This window comes from Homarus americanus, unplaced genomic scaffold (genome assembly GCF_018991925.1).
Source record: "Homarus americanus isolate GMGI-L3 unplaced genomic scaffold, GMGI_Hamer_2.0 scaffold30535, whole genome shotgun sequence".
In the NCBI taxonomy this organism is placed as follows: Eukaryota; Metazoa; Arthropoda; class Malacostraca; order Decapoda; family Nephropidae; genus Homarus; species Homarus americanus.
Window position 1 is genome coordinate 283055 of NW_024732440.1, and position 21626 is coordinate 304680.

The window sequence follows — 21626 nt, forward strand, 5'->3', positions numbered from 1 at the left end:
CGGACTAATACTACAGCTGGTGAGCAGGCGAAAGCAGGCGAAAACGTGTTGGGAAAAATTCGTAAGGAATTCGTTAACCAAATTTTTTTTGTTAACCGAATTGAATATTCTTATGGAAGGTAATTCGTTAACCGAAATTTCGTTAACCGAGGCGTTCGTTAACCGAGGGATCACTGTATATGAAATTATTTCCAAATTTTAAACCATTCCCATTTTTGAAAAATTGTGGAGCTGAAGTAAGGGTATGGTCACACAAGACAAGTCTCTAACATGACTACAATATACTTGTTCAATATTTTCTTGGAATTTAATCTCTCTAGATTTCAGAAGTAAATTATATATCATGACAGTTATCAACTTATCATGAAGACCTTGATACATCATAGCCAAACTCCAGACTGTTTTATCTTAGATACAATTTTGTTCTTGTGACAGGTCATAAAGTGAAGAGCTTTAGATAATTTTGGAAGTCTAAAACACTATGCTCGAGTTTTTATCTCTTTAGTGCAAATCTGTCTTCTGCTGCGGCTGACCTCCAAGGGCTAGAACAAGGAGTGGACAACACCACACAACGTATCTCCCTGGCTACAAATGCTCTTGCTGACCTTCGGCTACAGGCAGAAGAACTTCGGAATCAAGCTGGTGATCAGAAGGAAGAGGCAACTAAATTACAGGAGGCCAATGTTGAAGGTAGAGTTTCTTATGGTTGATAAACTAATTTGATATAAAATGAGAAGATTTAGTCTTGTTCTTCCACATTTGGAATAATATGGGTTCATTTATGTATGAGAACAGTCTTATGCCACTTTCATAGGCAATAGGAGGTGATGGTGAAGAACAAATGGAGAAAGATGGTTGGGATAAGGAATTATCTGGAAGAACTGTACATTGATTATGACTTTGAGATGATACAGATTTAAAAAATGTATGTAAAGTAATATTTTTCTCCTGTTTGAGGAAAACTTTATAAGACAATAGTGAAAATATTAATTATAGCATAGATAAAAAGCATGAAGGAAGAGATGTGACCTACATCACTCGGATAAGAATGATGATATACATTATATAAAATCATTAGTTTTATGAAATTTACTACCAAGTAATGACAGTCTCTGTATGGGGGAATTAGAAGATATATGATATTGGGAGGGGAAATAGAGTTGTATGTCTGATTAATGAATAAATTTCAGCTTTTCTAACTTAAATTTTAAGTGTAAATACGATGTCCAGTTTTTGCAAGGGCATTTCATTGAGGAGTAATGGCAGGATGTTTAGGTGCCATTATCTGAGTACAGTACATAGAATGTACAAAATTGTACACAAAACAATATGTAATTGAGTGTCAATGAATGAGAAACCGGTTTATGCTACAGGCATCATGTGGGGATTATTGTCAGTGTAGGTCTACCATATGTGTGTTATAATAGTACAGTATCTGCATTTCCGTGATGTACCGTGCTTCTCACGATGAGTGATTTGTTGCATGTTTTAATATTTGCCGTTGCCACAACATGACCTTAGCTGTTCAATCAGTGTAACTGCAAAATATATTAATGAATTGGAATTTTTTTTTAAATAAACCATGATATTGCAAATCATTGTGGATGAAACCCATCAGAGCGAGGGAGGTTGATGTAATTTTGAATCACTTCTTTTGAACTGCGTGTGACTTGAGAATCTAAGGAGTTTCTTGTTGTTACCGAGTTTTATTTTGCAAAGATGCCAATACGTATAGCTATATGTACTTTTTATTTTATAATATTTACCACCTAATTATTTTACTTTTGAGGGTTTGTGTACTTGTGATGTTGATAAGACATTCATATGAAAATTTTAAAAATAATACTAATGCATTTTTTTTTTTTTTCATTTGCATAGGAGCATTGAATTTGACCCGACATGCTGGGGAGAGGTCACGTGCTGCACAAGAACGAGTTGAATTTACTCGGGTTATTGTGTCTGAATCTGAACGCAACCGCCGAAGGACTGAAAATCTCCTCCTCCATGCTGGTGATCGCTTCAACCGTACACAGGATGAGAATGAAGCAAATTTGGCGTCACTTAGTGAATTATTAGATGATATGGACGATGGCATGCCTGATCTCAATGAGCAGGTATAGGAAAACAAGTAGAATTTTAGATACTAAACTTTTATTGAGAAATTCAAATTTTACAATGAACAATTTAGTATAATTTACCTAATAGCTGGTGAGTTAACTTCACAGTTTCCCCTTCCCCCTAATTCTCAAACTAGATCTGTTTCTAGAGCCGATATCATTTCTTTTATCAATGCGGATCTGTGCAGCATCTCCAAATGGTTAAATTCAATAGTAATAAAACCGTATTTACCAATTCACTTTCCAAAATAGAAGATTTCACACCATTCACATTTCAGGATGCAATCATTCTGCAAAATTCTAAAATGGATATGCTAGACGTCACCATTTCCTCTAAAACGTCATGGAAGCCACACATCTATATCATTGCTAAAGCTACCTCCCGAATGCTGGGAATGCTGTACAGATGCCGTAGCTACTTCACTCCTGAGCAGTTGCTTCAAGTTTATAAGGGATTCATTCGTCCTAACTTGGAGTACTACTCTCATATCTGGGGTGGCTCTTCTGTCCAACTGTTTGATAGGGTGGAATCAAAGGCATTTCATCTTGTTAACTCTTCTCCTTTAGTTGATAATCTCTCTTCCCTTTCTCTTCACTGCAATGTTGCTTCACTCTCTCTGTTTTACAGGTACTTTAACGGGCAATGTTCAGTGGATTTGGCACCTGTGTACCGCCGGCAAGGCCGTGGGCTTGTAACACTCGTCTTGGCCGCTGTCCCCACCGTTTCTGTATGGATACCGCTCACTTTAGAATAACCCGTTATAGTACATCCTTCTTTCCTCACACAGCCAAACTGTGAAATGCTCTGCCTTCTTCTGCATTTCCATACTCATACAATCTGTATCACTTCAAAAAGCTGGTTTTCTGGCATCTTCATGGTGTAGATTTATATAGTCTTTCTCTTCTATTTTTAATTTCTTTTTACTCTTATTTTTTTTTCTCCCTTGGCCCTGTTGTGGGTCGATAACCTGTGCCTGGGTGGGCTATTCCCTGTAAAAAAAAAGTGACATAGCTTGATTATTTGACAACTGTTTTAAATACTTGGCAGGTGTGTGACCGGCGTGGTGATCCATGTGACACCTACTGTGGGGGCGCAGGTTGTGGCAAGTGTGGTGGACTCTCCTGCAACGATGGTTTAGTGAACATTGCTGAAACTGCACTCAAGTTTGCTGATGATGCAGAAGAAACACTAAAAAAGAAAGAAGCATCAGCAGATGAGCTGTTGAGAGGTGTCTCGGGTGCTAAGCGTCAGTCTGATATTGCCTTTGACTTAGCCAAAATGGCCTTTAGTATGACCTTTGAGGCTCGCAATATGACGGACTCATATAAAGCTGCTATCTCTAGGCTCATTGAAGAAATCCAAGAATACTTCAGTACACCAGGAGCTAAACCCAAGGAAATTAGGATAATAGCTGAAGAGGTCGGTACTAATTGTTTGTATTTTATAATGATCATAATAGTAAACGCACCGTCTAGGTAAGGATTTATTTGAGCTCGAGAAGATGCTGCCAACACACAGAGTTAAAAGCTGTATGACCCGTCTAAAGAACTGTTACCCCAGAATATAATATGTTAATTGACTAACACCCAAGTTGCTAATTACTTACTGGGAAGCTAAACCAAATGACAAAAAGAAGCTTGTGTAAAATTTCACCGCTGGGTTTTAAGTGGTCGTAATGACACTTGGAATATTTTAATAATAAATTTTCTAACCTACTTATTCGCCAACTATGGGTCTGAGGTGCGATTTAAGAAGTATTTAATTAGTTATACCCTGTGTGATCATTACCCGTGACCCCACTTGGACTTACCCAACCTTTGTTAATTCCTAAGTGACCCACTGCCATATAGCAGCTAATCCATCAAATAGACCGTGCCAAACTTGACTGACACAAGTTAAGATGTTTATATTGTTGACTATTTATACTAATTTAAATGTTACAGTTTTGAAGTTACTTACCCTTAGGTGATGAAACAGCAACGAATTGTGTGTGAAGATTATTCTTTAAATAAATATTGCTTTACTCACCATAAGTTGGCTGCATTTACCTGAACTGCAGGCCACATTAAATAGAATTTCTCAATCACTTTGCGGGCTGCACAAAGACCTGGTTTGTGCCGTAGGTTGCCCATGCCTGTGCTAAAATAAATTTCATAATTCTCTGGGTAATGTTGGGGTGTAGTTGTAAGTAAGTTTAGTACAGTACTGTCGAGTAGTCCAAAGGAAGTCTGGTAGAAGTAAAAACTGAGTAGTTAACTCAATGACCCAACAGTGATCTAGTAGGCAATGTACCTTGCTCTCTTGTGCTTACTATGTTCTCTTCAGGAGGGGAGACAAACTCGTTGGTAGAAAACTAGAGTCTATTGGTTAACATTGAACAGGAGGCTAGCAGAGGAGTATTACCAAGTTTGATGGTCATCCAAGAGTGATCTCTTGTACTTGTAAGAAAGTAGCATAATGCTGGCTGTTGTGTAGCCATATAGCACAAATGACCAGACATAAGAGTGTACAAGTATTACATGACATACCGGTAATAGAATGTTTCAATCAGAGCCACTGTATGTCGAAATACCTTGTAACCACTCATCTTGGTAGACGTACAACATGTTCATACTTATAAATACAATATACAGTATAGAGTTAATGAATAATGCTAACAGAAATTTATTTTGTCAGGTTGTGCAGGGTACGAGAAAATTTTGATGATATGCCTTTTGTAAAAAAAAAATGAAGAGTGAGGGAGAGGGAAATCCATTACAGTATCTTGTTTTATTTCAATAGGGAATACTGTACAGCACTTAGTACACTGTACTGTAGTTGTATATAAGTTTAGTACTGGTATTATTCTTTAGGTAGAAATGTTGAGAGGGACGTTAAGTCATTTTGTTTGCAGACTTATATAGTGTAATCAAAAGAGCTTCATCCAGTTTGGGTACCTGATTTTTTTTCTTTTGATAACAGGTTCTGGGTCTTGATATTTCCCTAAAACCAGAGCAGATAACTGACTTAGCTGAAAGGATTACACTCACCATCGAATCTCTTACAAATATTGATGCCATTATTGATGCTACCAGGAATGATTTAGCCTCTGCAGTAGAACTCAAAGGTACTGTGATACATTGTATTCCTGTATTTAAATTTTCTTTTTCATTTCTAACATAAAATGTGATACATCAGAGTAAAATGCACAGAATTAGTATAAAGGAAGTTTAAACCATCTGTCTTGTAATCTTTCAGTCTTTTTTTTTACTCCTTTGTTTTGTTCCAATAATTTCTTTGTTTTTGTAGGTTTATATGTAAGACCCTTTTCTTGGAACCTGAACTTTGGGCTATCTTTAGGGCATGGAGTCTCCAGGCATTTTTCTAGTTGATTCTTAAGGCTTTCAACTACAAGTACTTAAACTGACTGACACAGTGTTGGGAGGACTTTTTGTATAATGTATTGGCCAAGTTACAAGAGGCTTTGGGCATTGGTTGGACAGTGTTTGCCCAGGAAAGCAGGGTGTGGTGCAGAGGTTTTTTAAGGTTAGTGTTCTTTACCAGTGGGCCTTCACAAGCATTCCTTCTGTAGGAGGATTATTTTCCCAGATAGGATGCATGACCCCCTAACATCAGGAGCTCGTCTGGCTATAATTTTGGTAGATGACTAGCCACGAGCCTTAAGTTGAAAAGGAACACTGAACCTGATTTTTTTCTACCAATTCCATAGCTTGGCACCTCTGATACCCTCCCTCCTCCTCAGGCAGCTTATTTTTTACCAAAGCCCTTTATTAGACTATGTAATTTACTGCTTTCAGGTAGAAAAGAAAGGTGAACCCTCAAAGATCTGGACTAAGAGGGGGGACCACGTATCCGAAAAAGCCGATTGTCCAAATCTTCCAGCGAATATCCTAAATGTATAAAAACGATAAATAATTATATAAAAAACAAAAAAAATAAAGTGCATATTATCCTGACCACTGGGGTTAGTTATAAAGACTTTTTCCTGTGAAAAAGCCATAATTTTGACTAACATATGACTGTACAGTACTCACTTTGTACTCAAATGTATTATACTAAAAGACTAAAATTTTTATCTCTTGTGCAAACTACCATATATACTCGTCTATAACCCCCCCTCGTTTATAGGTCGACCCTGGTTTTTTGACCAAGAAATCGTTAATTTACGATATTCCTCGTTTATAGTTCGACCCACGTTTTTGAGGGTAATGGAACAACAAAACCTTCACTAAAAACGCTCTACATCCTATAAACTGAGGCTCGCCGTGCATGAAACACGAGTGCCAAAGGCAAATTGTTTACCATTTATTATTACGACACTTTACACTGAAACGCGGGTAGTTTCAACAAAAATATTGTATATTTCCATTCAAGTCAATTAGGAGGGAATATTATTGTAATACAACAGTTTTTTAACTAAACCATTCGAAAAGCGATTACGGTAACATCTTTTGAACGAAAGAAAGCGAGTCATTGTTTTCGTCACGATTTTATCCCACTTTCCACTGTAATACGTACGTAATTTCAGCAAAAATATTACATTTCCGTGAATGCATTATATCAAGCACAATATGAATAGAATATCATTGTAATATAACAATTTTAACCGAAAACTATTAAAAAAACGAGTAACATCTCAAGAACAGAAGCTTATGTAAAGTCTTTTGTTTTCGTCATGTATTTTATCCTATTTTACATTGAAATACATCACGTTTCAGCAAAACTACTATTTATTTCCGAGAATATATTCATTCAGGCGCAGTTTAGGTAAAATATACGTGTGATGTACAGTAGAAGTCCAAAAATCCGGACTGCTTGGGGATTGGGTCGGTCCGGATTTTCGGATTTTCCGGATTCTCAGGCAGTACTTTTAAAATTCAAATTTAATGAAGAATAAAGAAGAAATGAACAGGTACATTTTGATAGTTTATTCATTTGCAAATATAGCATGCTTCATTTATCAAAAGGAGCAGTTTTAATGAAAAAGCTGTGAATTCTAAATTTTATTCTTTGCCTTTTATATATCATAAATTGTAGACTTTCCAATGTCGTATGTTTCCATTAGAACAGTATTGCTCACACCACGATCTAGTTTCTTAATTATTTCAAGTTTGTCACTCAATTTCAATGTGTTCTTCTTTCTCTTCACACAACGAAGTTTATCTACTTTAGGAGCCATTATTATGGGCTTGTACAGTACTCTGTAAATGGAAAGAGTAGGACTCAAAATATTGTTATATTACAATGGTACTCTATTCATACTGTGCTTGATATAATGCATTCACGGAAATGTAATATTTTTGCTGAACATACGTATTACAGTGGAAAGTGGGATAAAATCGTGATGAAAACAATGACTTTCGCTTTCTTTCGTTCAAAAGATGTTACCGTAATCGCTTTTCGAATGGTTTTCAGTTCAAAAACTGTTGTATTACAATAATATTCTATCCTAATTGACTTGAATAAATACTACGATACCATATTTCTGAATATTTTCATTAAAATCCATCAAAATCATTTTCCTTGTCATCGTCTGGAGAACAAAACAGCTTCTCCCAGTCCTTTCCTTGAACAGGGCTAGAGGGTACGTGTTTTTCGAATCGTTTTCAGTTAAAAAACTATTACATCACTCGTCTATTTTACCTAAACTGCGCCTGAATGAATATATTCTCAGAGATAAATAGTAGTTTTGTGGAAACGTGACGTATTTCAATGTAAAATAGGATAAAATACATGACGAAAACAAAAGACTTTACCTAAGCTTCCGATGTTCTTGAGATGTTACTCGTTTTTTTAATAGTTTTCAGTTAAAATTCTGATATATTACAATGATATTCTATTCATACTGTGCTTGATATAATGCATTCACGGAAAAGTAATATTTTTCCTGAAATTACATACGTATTACAGTGGAAAGTGGGATCAAATCGTGACGAAAACAATGACTTTCGCTTTCTTTCGTTCAAAAGATGTTACCGTAATCGCTTTTCGTATGGTTTAGTTTAAAAACTGTTGTATTTCAATAATATTCCCTCCTAATTGACTTGAATAAATACTTGAATGGAAATATACAATATTTTTGTTGAAACTACCCGCGTTTCAGTGTAAAGTGTCGTAATAATAAATGGTAAACAATTTGCCTTCAGCACTTGTGTTTCATGCACGGCGAGCCTCTGTTTATAGGACGTAGAGTGTTTTTAGTGGTTTTGTTGTTCCATTACCCTCAAAAACGTGGGTGGAACTATAAACGAGGAATATCATAAATTCACGATTTCTTGGTCAAAAAATCAGGGTCGACTGATAACGAGGGGGAGTCATAGACGAGTATATACGGTATGTTGTCACAGTTTGATTGCCCATTTTAAAGTGGCGACCACGTGGTCGCTTGTTGTCGCTGTGCAGCTGTGGCGCTCACGCATGCCCACATGCACACAAATGCCCGCTAAAAAAAAAAATCGTTTTTGAAAAGTCCGGATTCTCGGGTGGTCCGGATTTCTGGCATCCGGATTTTTGGACTTTTACTGTAATAGTTTTTTAACTGAAAACGATTCGTAAAACACGTACACTCTAGCCCTGTTCAAGGAGAGGACTGGGAGAAGCTGTTTGGTGCTGCAGACGATGACAAGGAAAATGATTTTGATGGATTTTAATGAAAATATTCAGAAATATGGCATCGTAGTATTTATTCAAGTCAATTAGGATAGAATATTATCGTATACAACAGTTTTTTAACTGAAAACCATTCGAAAAGCGATTACAGTAACATCGTTTGAACGAAAGAAAGCGAAAGTCATTGTTTTCGTCACGATTTTATCCCACTTTCCACTGTAATACGTACGTCATTTCAGCAAAAATATTACATTTCCGTGAATGCATTATATCAAGCACAGTATAAATAGAATACCATTGTAATATAACAATATTTTAACCAAATACTATTAAAAAACCGAGTAACTTCTCTTGAACATCGGAAGGTAAGGTAAAATCTTTTGTTTTTGTCATGTATTTTATCCTATTTTACATTAAAATACATCACGTTTCAGCAAAACTACTATTTATTTCCGAGAATATATTCATTCAGGCACAGTTTAGGTAAAATATACATGTGATGTAACAGTTTTTTAACTGAAAACGATTCGAAAAACACGTGTACCGTCTAGCTGATACAGCTGGTGATGCGTTATGCGTCATTGTAAACAATAGGAGGTTGAAGTAGATTACCGGGTATTATATTAAGTGTGAAATATCGAAAAGGTTTTTAATACCGGTATTTTTTGTAGATCAATGAGAACTGTGATACTGTATATGATATGATAAGTTAGCCTGTGCTAAGAACTTCAACATAGAATACTGAAAGCACGTTGTAAGGTAATTTAGCCTATTGTAAGTTGGTGAGCTTCATTTACTGAAGGAACTGCACAACTTTTCATTACTAATTGGTACATATTTTACGTTTCCATTGTTTACTGGCAGTAAATGGTAAATATTTTCCATGTCCGAAGCTAAAAGTTGCTCCTCGCCCTTCCCATCATGCACGGGTTCAACCTAACAAGACTATTACGCATGTATAGGACGACCCCCAATTTTTTGCCTAAAAATTTGGTCTTAAAAACTCGAACTATACACGAGTATATATTTTTACTCAAATTATTTGCTATCTTGCAAGGGTTCCAGCAATGCAAGTTATTTTCTGCTAAGTTTAGCCTTCACCCTGTTTGGGTAATGCCTCTTAGGGAGGCTTCTTCGCCCAGAACCCCCCCAAAAAATTTTCAAAATCTTCCGAAATCTGGATTTACAGGGTCCGAATCTTTGAGGGTTCACTACAGTGAACAGTATGTCTGTAATGAACAAATAAGTACATGTCTTCCTTTAGTGTGTTAAAGTCACAAGTCATTCTTGATTTTTTAAGCATGTCCTGCCTTTCACATTCATTTCCTGCCTTGTACAAGAGATCCTTACCTTTCACAAGCTCTCCTTGCCTCTCAAAATCCTTTCAAGCCTTTCCCACAAGCTTGCTTTACTTGCCTCTCATACACCCTTCCTATAGACCTCTCTCACCCAACCATCTAACCTTCATTAGGGAAGATCCCCCCTGCATACAGAGATGTTAGAGGAATGAACAGTTTGTACAGATAAGGAAGTGGTATTCTCTGACAGAACGAGCTGACCAGGCCAAGAAGAAGGCTGAAGAAACGTTGAATGTAGCCGAGCGTGTAGTAGAAGCCCTGGATGAGGCCGGTGTTGCCCAAGATGCTGCAGAAGAGGCTGTCATGAAAGCTAGTAATGACATAGACATCACTCAGACCCATCTTACACAGGTATACTTAATATATCATGCTTTCAAAACCAACTTGAGGGCATGGTTCAGGAATGACCTGAATCTCCTTATCACATTTTTATTCTTCAATTTCATTTTGCTTCCATGGTGTAAGTCAGTATTTCTTCTTTTTGTTCTGGCGATCAGCTGAGTGAGACATCATTTATAGTTAGGTCCTCGCCATATGGTGTTTCACAAGGGACGCACTATATCAAGATGAGATGGGGTGGGTGGACGTGACCTTGTGAAACACCAGTACTGGAATTTGGTTGTTTTCTCCCGGGTTGGGGATACATGTGTCAGGTACTGCAAAACAGTCTGGTTTGCAAGGGGATCTAGATGAGTGAGTCTGGGTTAGAGAGAGTTTACTGTATACATTTTATTGATGACATCACTGCTCTCGTATTCCTTTTAATTAGTAATGGAGTGTTTATAGATAGCTATATATAAATTCATTAATTCACTTTTACCTTCACTCAGATTGCAAGTGAGACTAGTGATGCTCAGGTGAAAGCAAACTCTTCTCTTAAAGAGGTACAACGCTTAGAAGATCGTGTGGAGGAGGTGAAGCTTCAGTACAAGATCAATCAACGTCATCTTGAAGACACAACAAATGTTGTCAGTCAAGCAGCTCTTAAGTCCCAACGTGCAGCTAATGATGCTAGACAACTTGAAGATGTAAGGGAATGCATTTTATTGTGTGTGTGCTTATATGTTGTGAACCCTATTGAGTCTGGGTTAGCATGCTAGAAGTAGCCAGCCTTGTCCCTGAAGTTTTTTGACCACTTCTCACAAACACTGCTCTTCAAACCAGATTTTTTTATTTAAGAGGCCACACCTTCCCCCCAGCAGGTTGTTTTAGAAATACCGTATTTAGCGGCATATAAGATGCATTTTTTGTCTGAAAAATGGCAAAAAAAATCGACCTGCATCCTATATGTGAAGTTGCGGTTTCCCCCAAGCTAATGAATCCCCTCTTTGCTGTCTCCAGTAGGCCAAATTCTACCTAACCCAACTCCAGAATTAAAAATATGTTATTGCTGACTTAAACATAATTATTACTGTATTTTTAATTAATTAAAAAATAATTATTGTAAATATAAAAGGTCAATCTATAATTACAGGTTGTACCCCTCTAGTCCGGCATTCTGTGGTCCGGAACGATTTTAGTTTGTCCATTAGGTAGATAGGCAGTTTTTTTTTTTTACTTATCTGAATTATTATTATTATTACAGGAGTATTAAATTTTTGCTCCTCAGGCCCCAATGTGGGTCAGTGACCTATGCCCGGGTGGGCTAATCCCCATACAAAAAACAACAACAAAGCCGCGGGAAATTAAGGTTTGTTTACATCCGGCAGTTCGGCTGCTCTCTCTCTCTCTGCTTGTCTATACAGAGTACAACATTTAACCCTTCAATATATATGAGCAGTAAATAAGTGTTGCTTTCATATTCTTATGTAGAGTAATGACGATATGTTTTCACATGTGCGCACTTACATACGCGCAGTCTCACTTTTTTTTTTACCATTAATGGTTAGCTACTTATATTGTTCCATTTATTAACATTAAATAACATTACAGGTACTTCAAACAACCATATTAATTTTTTTACATTAATTTTACTACAGCTAAAATCAGGGTCTTATTTTCTTCAGTTTTATATGTAGAACCAATCAGTCACTGGTTTTGTAAGCTTTAACATAAACAATGCCGGCAGCCGTCTCGTCTCCTCTAATATTCCACGTATTATTAATAAATTGTATTGTTAATTTTGCACACACAAACATTAATTCAATAAAAACAAATTCAGAAACATTAATTAAAATATATATGAACAGTAAATAAGTGTTGCTTTCATATTCTTATGTAAAGTAATGACGATATGTTTTCACGTGTGCGCACTTACATACGCGATCTCTCTTTTTCTTTACCATTATCGTTAGCTACTTCTATTGTTCCATTTATTAACATTAAATAACATTACTTAAAACAACCATATTAATTTTACTACAGCTACAACCAAGGTCTTATTTTCTTCAGTTTTATATGTAGAACCAGTCAGTCACTGGTTTTGTAATCAACGAAAACAATGCTGTGTCATTTCCTCGTGTGTTTTAATATTCTACGTATTATTAATGAATTGTATTGCTCATTTTGCACATATAAACATTAATTCAATAAAAAAGACATTCAGTAATAAACAATAATGAATCTTTTGTACATAAGAGAAATGACGCTGTTTACACGATTATGCACGTCGTCTGCACGTTGGCGGGCCGTTCAAACCCGTCGAAATTCAAGTTTCCGCCGTCAAAATTTTTATTTATTTATTTTTTTGTGTGTTCCAATAAAATACGTTAAGAATTAAAAACTCGCGAAATTTGAGAAGCTACTATACGACATTTAACCCTTCAATATGTCTTCAAAGAGACCATGATACAGAGAAAGTGGTGTTAGTGCTTCCAAGCATAAGCACAAGTCACTATCTATCCAGGAAAAGGGTGAATTTCCATGGTCCGGCACCGGTCTAGAGAGGTACAACCTGTACTCTGTACTGTACTGATAATGATAACAGGAGGCGATTAATGTCTGTACAGCAGACACCCAACTCTTCAAAGGTAGCTAAGCAGTAACCATTTCTGAACTCTTACAAGCATTACAGTCTATTAATGTCATACTTGCAACAATTATTTTTAAATCTACAAATACCTGATACAAAATTAATATTTACAGATGACTCTCTTTTCACATTTACATCTGTTAACATCGCTGGCGGCATTGTAGCCAGGTTAAACTCGTCTTTGTAACCATCAGGTTACTGCCCCAAGCTGTTGTTTTTCATCTTGTATTTTCAAGCAGATATACAAGTTAGTTGGCTTAGTGGGGGAGCGGGAGGGCGGTTGGTGGTGGGAATTAGCATACCCTGAGAGGTAGGGTACCGCAAGGGGTAGGATAGAGTCAGGTAGGGTGCAGTAAGGAGAGGGAGGTAGGAGTGGAGGATGGGGTGGTATAGGAGGATAAGGAGTAAAGGAGGATGGGGAGTAGGGTTGAATTGTGGCGTGTTTGTAATATTTAATCAATTAACTAACAACTGCTATATCACTAGTAGTATCTCCGTTAGCTGGAATCCCTCAAACCCGGAACTTATTCTAGCCGGAATTGAAATTTTCCGAGGTGCACATTTTGCGGAAAATTCTGAGAAAATTTTCCCAATACTCGGAAAATTCAAAAAAATTCCTGGGATGGGTTGGTATTTTGCGGCTTTTAGAGAGTTGTCTCGTTACCTGGAAATCTCTCATTCCCAGAAGCACTCTGCACCAATTGTTCCAGCTAACGGAGATATCATTGTATTTACAATCTGGAAAATTGTCAACATTAGTCACTAAAAAATTGGATCTAATTCTTTTTATTACAAATAAAAATACCGTAAATTAGAAGGGATATGACTATAATTATGTAGGTAAATGATCTACAGATGTCATATACACTAACTGTGCCAAAATCTTTTCCACAGAAATACTTGACTGTAGAAGAAAGTTTGGTGTTGAAGTCCAAAGCAGCTGAGGATGCCAGACGTAGAGCTGAAGATCTCAAGAAGAGGGCAAATAAATTGGCATCAGAGGCGTTTTCTAAATTAGACACTCTTAATGGTAAAAATTTGTGTATTCAGTTTTTACATTCAAAAGTAAAGAAAGTTGCTGTTCATTAAAAATGCAATTTGATATTTATTCAAAGTTCTGAACTGGGCATTATATATACATATATATATATATATTTTTTTTTTTCATGTGCTGTCTTAGCTATCAAGGCAGGGTTGCAATTCCTTGAGGCCCAAGATATTCAAATATTTCCCACTTGCACAGGGTTATGTTGAGATTGACTAAAATTAATATATTTTTTCCCCTCAAAGGCATTCATGGTCGAGTCTGAATAATTGAGTGACAGGCAGCGTACACTGTTGGTTTATCATCTTTACTTCATAACCTTCAGTGTTAGCAATGTTTGCAACAGGAGGTTAAAAGCAATTATCGGTGAATTGGGAAACGGCTCTTGTAGTAAAAGTTACCTTGGGCTTTCAGCCTGTAGCCTTAAATGGAATATTACAAATGTTGCTTTGCCCATGCTGTCATAAAATGGGATTTCAGTCACAATCCTCCTTATTTAATAGTCAATACTTTTTAATGAATTATCAATTATTTATTACAGAGATAGAAGAAGCCTTCCAGAGCAATGAACAAATACTTGAGAATTATGAAGAAGAAATTCGACGAATGGAAATAAGCATGGTGGAATATCATGAGTACATTTTAAAGAAGACAGAATTCTATGCCACATGTCATTCTGGAACTCGCTGATATTCATTTTCTCATTAGTAAGATGAATCTAGAGACAGAAGATCTGTGGTAAAGACCACACAGTAAGCTGTATGGTAAGTTTGGGGGCAAATAGTTCATAATTTTGACATTTTTTATTTTATTTTTTTTTTTTGCTTTATTTACTAAATTTTTGATGTACAAAAAATAAAATAAAATACTGGACACATTACCATTCTTCACATATTAAGTAAACCCGTAACAAAGTAATATTGAGGTCCAGATATAAAACATGACGTAGTAGCTGAGTAAAACTGAATGGTGGACAATGTTCAGATGGTATGGAAATATTTGGTCATCTTTAAGTGTGCGAGATATTTAGAGCACTACTGGTACGTAAACTGTAGAGAAATGTGGTTGAGTATGCATTTTTTTATACTACCTTATCTGATTAATTTATTTTTATATACATATATATAAATATATATACACACAGTATATATGTGTATGTATATATGTGGCTCACATCTGCTGAACTCCATTAATTTAAATTTTAAATAAGTTTAAAACATATGATAATGTTTATAATTCTCAAAATCGTTAAAACTTTTTCAGGTAAGTCAATTTTCTAAAATCAACTGTGTGTGCACAATATGTTGGTATTTTTCTTTTCTAATAATGTCAAAGAAAAATATTAGTACAGTACTGCAAAGTGCATTTGGTATTATGCTTTAAAACAGGCATGGGCAACCATGCAGCCTCGACCAAGTGTTTGTGCGGCCCTTGGAGTGATTGAGAAATTCTATTTAATGTGGCCTGCAGTTCAGGTAGATGCAGCCAACTTATGGTGTGTAAAGCAAAATTTATTTAAAGAATAATCTTCACACACAATTCGTTGCTGTTTCATCACCTAAGGGTAAGTAACTTCAAAACTGTAACATTTAAATTAGTATAAATAGTCAACAATATAAACATCTTAACTTGTGTCAGTCAAGTTTGGCACGGTCTATTTGATGGATTAGCTGCTATATGGCAGTGGGTCACTTAGGAATTAACAAAGGTTGGGTAAGTCCAAGTGGGGTCACGGGTAATGATCACACAGGGTATAACTAATTAAATACTTCTTAAATTGCACCTCAGACCCATAGTTGGCGAATAAGTAGGTTAGAAATATTTTTTTTAAATATTCCAAGTGTCATTACGACCACTTAAAACCCAGCAATTGATTTGTGAACCATAAATTTAGAATTGGCATGCTCAGGTGTTCCTATACTGAGATTTTCAACAAAATCAAGTTTTTGGCCCAAACCAAAATATTAAGCTTTGTCTTAATAATTTTTCGACCAAAATATACTTTTCTATCTTAATTGGAATTTAATAAGTACACGTAACTGATTAAATACTTCCAGTAAAACACAAACGCCAAAATTGCATCTCGGAAACCCATAGTTGGTGAGTAATTAGCATTCAAATAATATTAATATCTTGCAAATGTCATTACAACCACTAATTATAGGTTATTTCATTATAGTTCCCCCATATTTCAAGATTAACATTGGCATTATTCTGGTGGGTGTCTCATAAGCAAGAAAAAATGCTGTAATTGTAGGAAAAATCAACATATTCACAGACTGTTTCACTTCTCTTGTTAAATGCCAAGAAACTTTAACATCCAGTATTACCTAAAAAAAATTATTTTAATGGATTTGTTTTGTAAATGGAAAAAAGACAAAGTAAACTAAAAATATCGTAAGGTGGACGCGAGGATAAACTGCTTCACTGTCCGTGCTAATACAATATTAACATTACTTTTGGGTTAGGTAGGATGTAAATTTGGGTAGGTTGGCCCACAGAAAAATATCTAAATCGTAATGCGGTCCATGACTGAGGAAAGGGTGCTCATGCCTGCTTTAAAAGTTATACGTATTATAATTTAAAAGACAGCTTTATAACAGTGATTTTCATGTGCTGTGAAAAAATATTGCTTGCTAATGTAAGTGGTGGTTATGTCATATTGATCCAAATAGTAAGACAAATTGTAAAAAAATAAAAAATAAAAAGCACTTAAGATGTAGAGACTTCTTATATTTTACTTCTTAAATAATGAATGCCACACAGGTTCTTAGAAAAATGTTAATGTTAAATCACACACATCTGATACAGTACTATATACTATTTTGTATTTAACCTTAGGTAGAAGTTCATATTAACTTACAAATCCCATTTTAAGCATCAAGTGGTTTGTTTCAATTCTTCATTTAATTGATAGGCTGCCTGTAATGGGAGCCACTATGACATGAGCAAACAAAACACCATGTCTTATTCAACAAAATATGTCCTGGAACTGGATCAAGTAACTCGTTAGTAGGGCATTCTAATACTGGCAGTGCAAGAGCATAGCAATTGTAATACTGTATTGGTGACCGAAAATTTAACAGTGGTATGACAATGGATTTTAGTTATTTGTGATTACTAATTACAAGTGGCCTAAATACACACTGTCATCTGGTCTCCTATGTAGGTAGTGCTGATTGTTCAAAATTTCTGTGGGGTATTTCCCATTGTATCTTGAATCTGAATATTTTATAGGCTTTTCTTTTACCTGAAATTCTGATATGTAAGGTTTCACTGTGTATCATTTATGTGGGTTTTAAATTTATATCTGACAAAATATTGCATTAATCATAAAAAATGTATATTGCACCATTAAGTTTATGAAATTCTAGTATTATTTTGTAGGGGAAATGTACATGAAAACTGTTTTTTTACACTTGCATATACCTGGTAAGTCATTTATGATGTATTACTCTTGATAAATGCTCACTGACTTTTTTTAAATATCAACTGATTGTGCACTGTATATATATTAAAAAACACTTATTAGAAATTGGATAACATAATTACAGTTTATTAGGGAGTTCATTATGGCAGTTTTTAATTCATTACTTTATATGCTAAGATCCAAACTTTTTGCTGCAAATGCGGTGATGTTTCACATGTCATTTTAGTCTGTCAAAGCTGAACATAAAGTGGTGATAAAGATATTTAACTGTACTCTGAGTGACTGTAAATAATCTAGGTTTTAAATAGGTTTTTAGACACTGCCACAAACCAAAGTGCCAAATGTTATGTAGTATAATCATATAAAAATAATGCTTACTTATAACATTTATTTTTTCTAAACTTATAACAGCATTACTTACCTACTTATGCAACGGTGTTTTTCAGAATAATATAAAAATGTAAGTGCAACATTACAATAGAACTAACTATAGTGTGTTTTTTCCCAGCTGAGAAAATATGCCCCTCCTCAAGAGTTACAGCCGATTGGCTGTTTCAAACCTGTCGGATTTCATCCTGAAATAATGATCCATTTCTAAACGAGTTTATTTTTAATCGTTGGGGTGACTGTTTCTGACGAGAAAGAATTTAGATAAATTATATAAAGATGCATACATTCATGATTTCAAACATATGTAGGAAATTTATCAGAAGTATTATACATAAATTAACTGTTAAACTCTGGTAGCAAATTCATGCTTTTGGAGAATGTGTTTAATGTATACTTATTTTTACCCCACAATAAGGCATACTAAGACAAATTACATATCACTAATACTACATAATGCAAAAACTAACATTTTGAAATATCAGAATCACATTGAAATATTTACACAGCTGTCAGCAGAGGCGGGAAATATGACTGTGAACAGCTTCTGACAGCTGTGTAAATATTTCAATGTGATTCTGATATTTCAAAATGTTAGTTTTTGCATTATGTAGTATTAGTGATATGTAATTTGTCTTAGTATGCCTTATTGTGGGGTAAAAATAAGTATACATTAAACACATTCTCCAAAAGCATGAATTTGCTACCAGAGTTTAACAGTTAATTTATGTATAATACTTCTGATAAATTTCCTACATATGTTTGAAATCATGAATGTATGCATCTTTATATAATTTAGCGAAATATCTTTCTCGTCAGAAACGGTCATCCCAACAATTATGAATAAACTCAATTAGAAATGGATTATTACTTCAGGATGAAATCAGACAGGTTTGAAACAGCCAATCGGCTGTAACTCTTGAGGAAGGGGTGGAGCATATTTTATCAGCTGGGGAAAAAACGCACTATAGTCTCATGCTATCAACTCTGTACATAAGCAAATTTTAAAATAAAGTTTGTCATGTCTGTGCTTAAATGGGTTATACATGATATTAATTTTGTAGAAACATATTGAGGTTAATTGAAATTTGGGTGCTACTTGTGTACAAAATACAGAACTTAGATGTGCCAGTTTTCCTTTATATATATATACAGTATATATTTTTTTTTGTGTAATGAGCTTGAAATTAAAAAAAAAAAAAAAATGTTGGGATAGGCATAATATACCTCATTAACCTATTCTATTAAAATTTATGCAAAATGCATCCCAAATGTCAGTCTGACATTTGTAGTTATATAACTGATGTTCTTTAGTGTGGAATGATTGAAGTGGTACAGAATCTTTGGAGAAGAAGGGGGGGATTAATAGTGCTAGTAATGCAAGAACTGTGTAGGCAGTGATATGAAAGAGCTCACACACTTCATTTTATCAACTTGAGTGTGTAGTACTGTATAAAAAAAAGAAAATTCTGCATAAGTAAAAAGTGCTTACACAAGACTGCAACATATTTTAATTCTTGGCAAGAAGTCTTCTTTTCTACCACAATCAGAGTGTGTTGGGGTTATGTGAAGAGATTTCTGACAAGCCCCTGCAAACAGCAAAAGTTTTATTAACTTTCAGGAAATAGTACCTGTTCTTATGTTTACAAACAACTTACTCAACTAACAATTACAATGGTCTTCTAAGATACAAGTGAGTTGCTTATAATTTGCAAAAATATATTTGTAAATACAATATTTTCTCACTTTAATGTACTAATTCAAGCTACCCCAGTTCGTAAAATCAAAATTTCTGCTAAATTGACCTTTCCATTATGTTCCCACGATTAGCTGAACCAGGCAACTAAATCCAGCGTGATTCCTTTAAATTCCATGCCACGTTTTGCTTGGCGTATGGGGTTTGTTTACATCCGCTCGGTCTGTGTCCTGCCACCATTGCACGTGTTATTCACTGCTATTGTAACTCCTCCTTCCCTGCCATATTTCACTGGATTTACAGTTATTATTAATGTTTTCTGATATAATAGTGCCTAACCCATAAAAGGTCACATTATTATAATGCATACATGGTACCCCCCTGGACTGGAAAAATCTAATTTTTTTTTATTGCCTAAACACCCCCAAAATAACCTAAGAAATACTAGTAAAAGTGGCTCTTTCTCTGGGCCATTCTGTGATAAATACACGACAGACTCTGGACAATCGCCAGTTTCTCTTTCTCTAACTACAGTATAATGTCAAATAAAGTTATTACATATTTTCATTATTTTCACTCAAACAAAGAATCCCAAAAAATTCACAATCTTCCATTAAACCCTTGCGGGCTCCATTACCGGTATATGGTTCTGTGGGTGTCATCCGCAAACTACAGGTTGGGATCACTGTCCTACATCATACCCTTATGCTACACATTTATCTTATGAATGCTATGCTGCAGCTAGGTGAATAATTTTCATCTTAACTTAATTAGAATTTTTTTTTTTTTTTTTTTGCAAAATATATTTACCAATATTTCTCGTCTTATTTAATTTTATTGGAAAATGACAAATATCAAATATTTGGGTGATCATAAGTTGGATCTTGGGGGAAAATGACTAACATTCATTTTGCAAAGTATTAATCAGTGAAGTAGATGTTTTAAGGTGTGTGGTTTGCACACACTTTTCAAACAACGTAGCACAGTACAAAATTACCCAACTATCTCTAGAACTATTTGACACCAGGCTTTCATCCAAATTACAAAATTATTGATATTTTTACACCTATACCATTGGGAAAAAAATCATAACACTCACCTCTCATTTCTAGATACCAAGTAATAGTTATCCAAGTATTGATTATGAGTCATTCTCTCTAAGAAATCAGTGTCGTGCGTGATGATAATCAGCTGGAAGTTTCGGAGACGAATATGAAGTCTTTCAACAATGCTGAGGATATTTTTTTTATGAATTAGAACAGAATAATATTTACAAAATTTTTCTAAGATAAATTAATGACAAACATTACAGATAAACATAAAATTGTATAGCATTTGTAATGAATTACAGGAATGCTCTCTATACTCCTCTCAATAATGAACTCTTCAATACTGGATATTCCCAATAATGAGTCTTTTTTTTTCTTTTTCCTGGATATTTGAGGACAATGTCCAATCGTGACCAGACTCAGCACGGTGCATGGCAATGTTTCTGTTCAGAGTTAAAGGCCTTCAAGGATTGACAATTGCATCTTATAAATCAGCATTGGTTGACCCTGTCTTGGGGTTTTAATATTACAGTACTTTGAATCCAAGGATTTATCAAATGCTAAGATCGTCCTTTTTCATTCAGAGACCTCCTCGCCCCAAAAGAATCCCACCTTGGTCTCTGGAAAAAGTTACTAATCTTCTTATGGGGCCTAATTACAATATAAATCTAAACAGGGATAAATTACTCCAGAAGGCAGCCTTCCTTCTAGCAATAGCAACAGGTATGAGAATCGGTGAACTGATTTCAATTTCCAATAATCCATCATTATTGGTATTTTCTCATGAGGATCTTACCCTTTTTCCTACGGAGATCCTAAGAAAAAATGAAAGGGAAGATTTCCAAGTTCAACCTATTAGGATAAAACGTCTAATGGATGAAACAAGAGTTCCTCATATACTGTATTGTGCCCAGTTAAAAATCTTCAGGAACGGTTAACCAGATTCCCTAATTGAGGCCCCTA

General features: G+C 35.1%; 2 protein-coding genes across 10 annotated transcripts in view; one reads left to right on the forward strand and one right to left on the reverse strand.

The window, feature by feature from the left end:
* The window catches only part of LOC121868718 (laminin subunit beta-1-like), a 64516-nt gene extending 46601 nt beyond the window's left edge, over positions 1-17915 (forward strand). For all 7 annotated transcript variants that reach the window (XM_042369570.1, XM_042369564.1, XM_042369565.1 and 4 more), the window contains 8 exons: positions 506-690; positions 1879-2114; positions 3166-3537; positions 5080-5224; positions 10276-10436; positions 10916-11113; positions 13951-14086; positions 14643-17915. In XM_042369570.1, coding sequence (XP_042225504.1) covers positions 506-690; positions 1879-2114; positions 3166-3537; positions 5080-5224; positions 10276-10436; positions 10916-11113; positions 13951-14086; positions 14643-14791 — 1582 coding nt within the window. In that variant the 3' untranslated portion in view covers positions 14792-17915. The remainder of the gene's footprint in view (positions 1-505; positions 691-1878; positions 2115-3165; positions 3538-5079; positions 5225-10275; positions 10437-10915; positions 11114-13950; positions 14087-14642) is intronic.
* Positions 17916-18676: 761 nt separating this feature from the next.
* Positions 18677-21626, reverse strand: part of LOC121868719 (DNA repair protein RAD50-like) — a 48876-nt gene continuing 45926 nt past the window's right edge. For 2 of the 3 annotated variants that reach the window (XM_042369572.1, XM_042369571.1), the window contains exons 27-28: positions 20714-20845; positions 18677-19507 (exon numbers count right to left, since the gene is read on the reverse strand). In XM_042369572.1, the coding sequence (XP_042225506.1) occupies positions 19465-19507; positions 20714-20845 (175 nt within the window). In that variant the 3' untranslated portion in view covers positions 18677-19464. Of the gene's footprint in view, positions 19508-20452; positions 20846-21626 lie in introns of those variants that run through there. The other variant, XM_042369573.1, reaches the window with a different exon arrangement.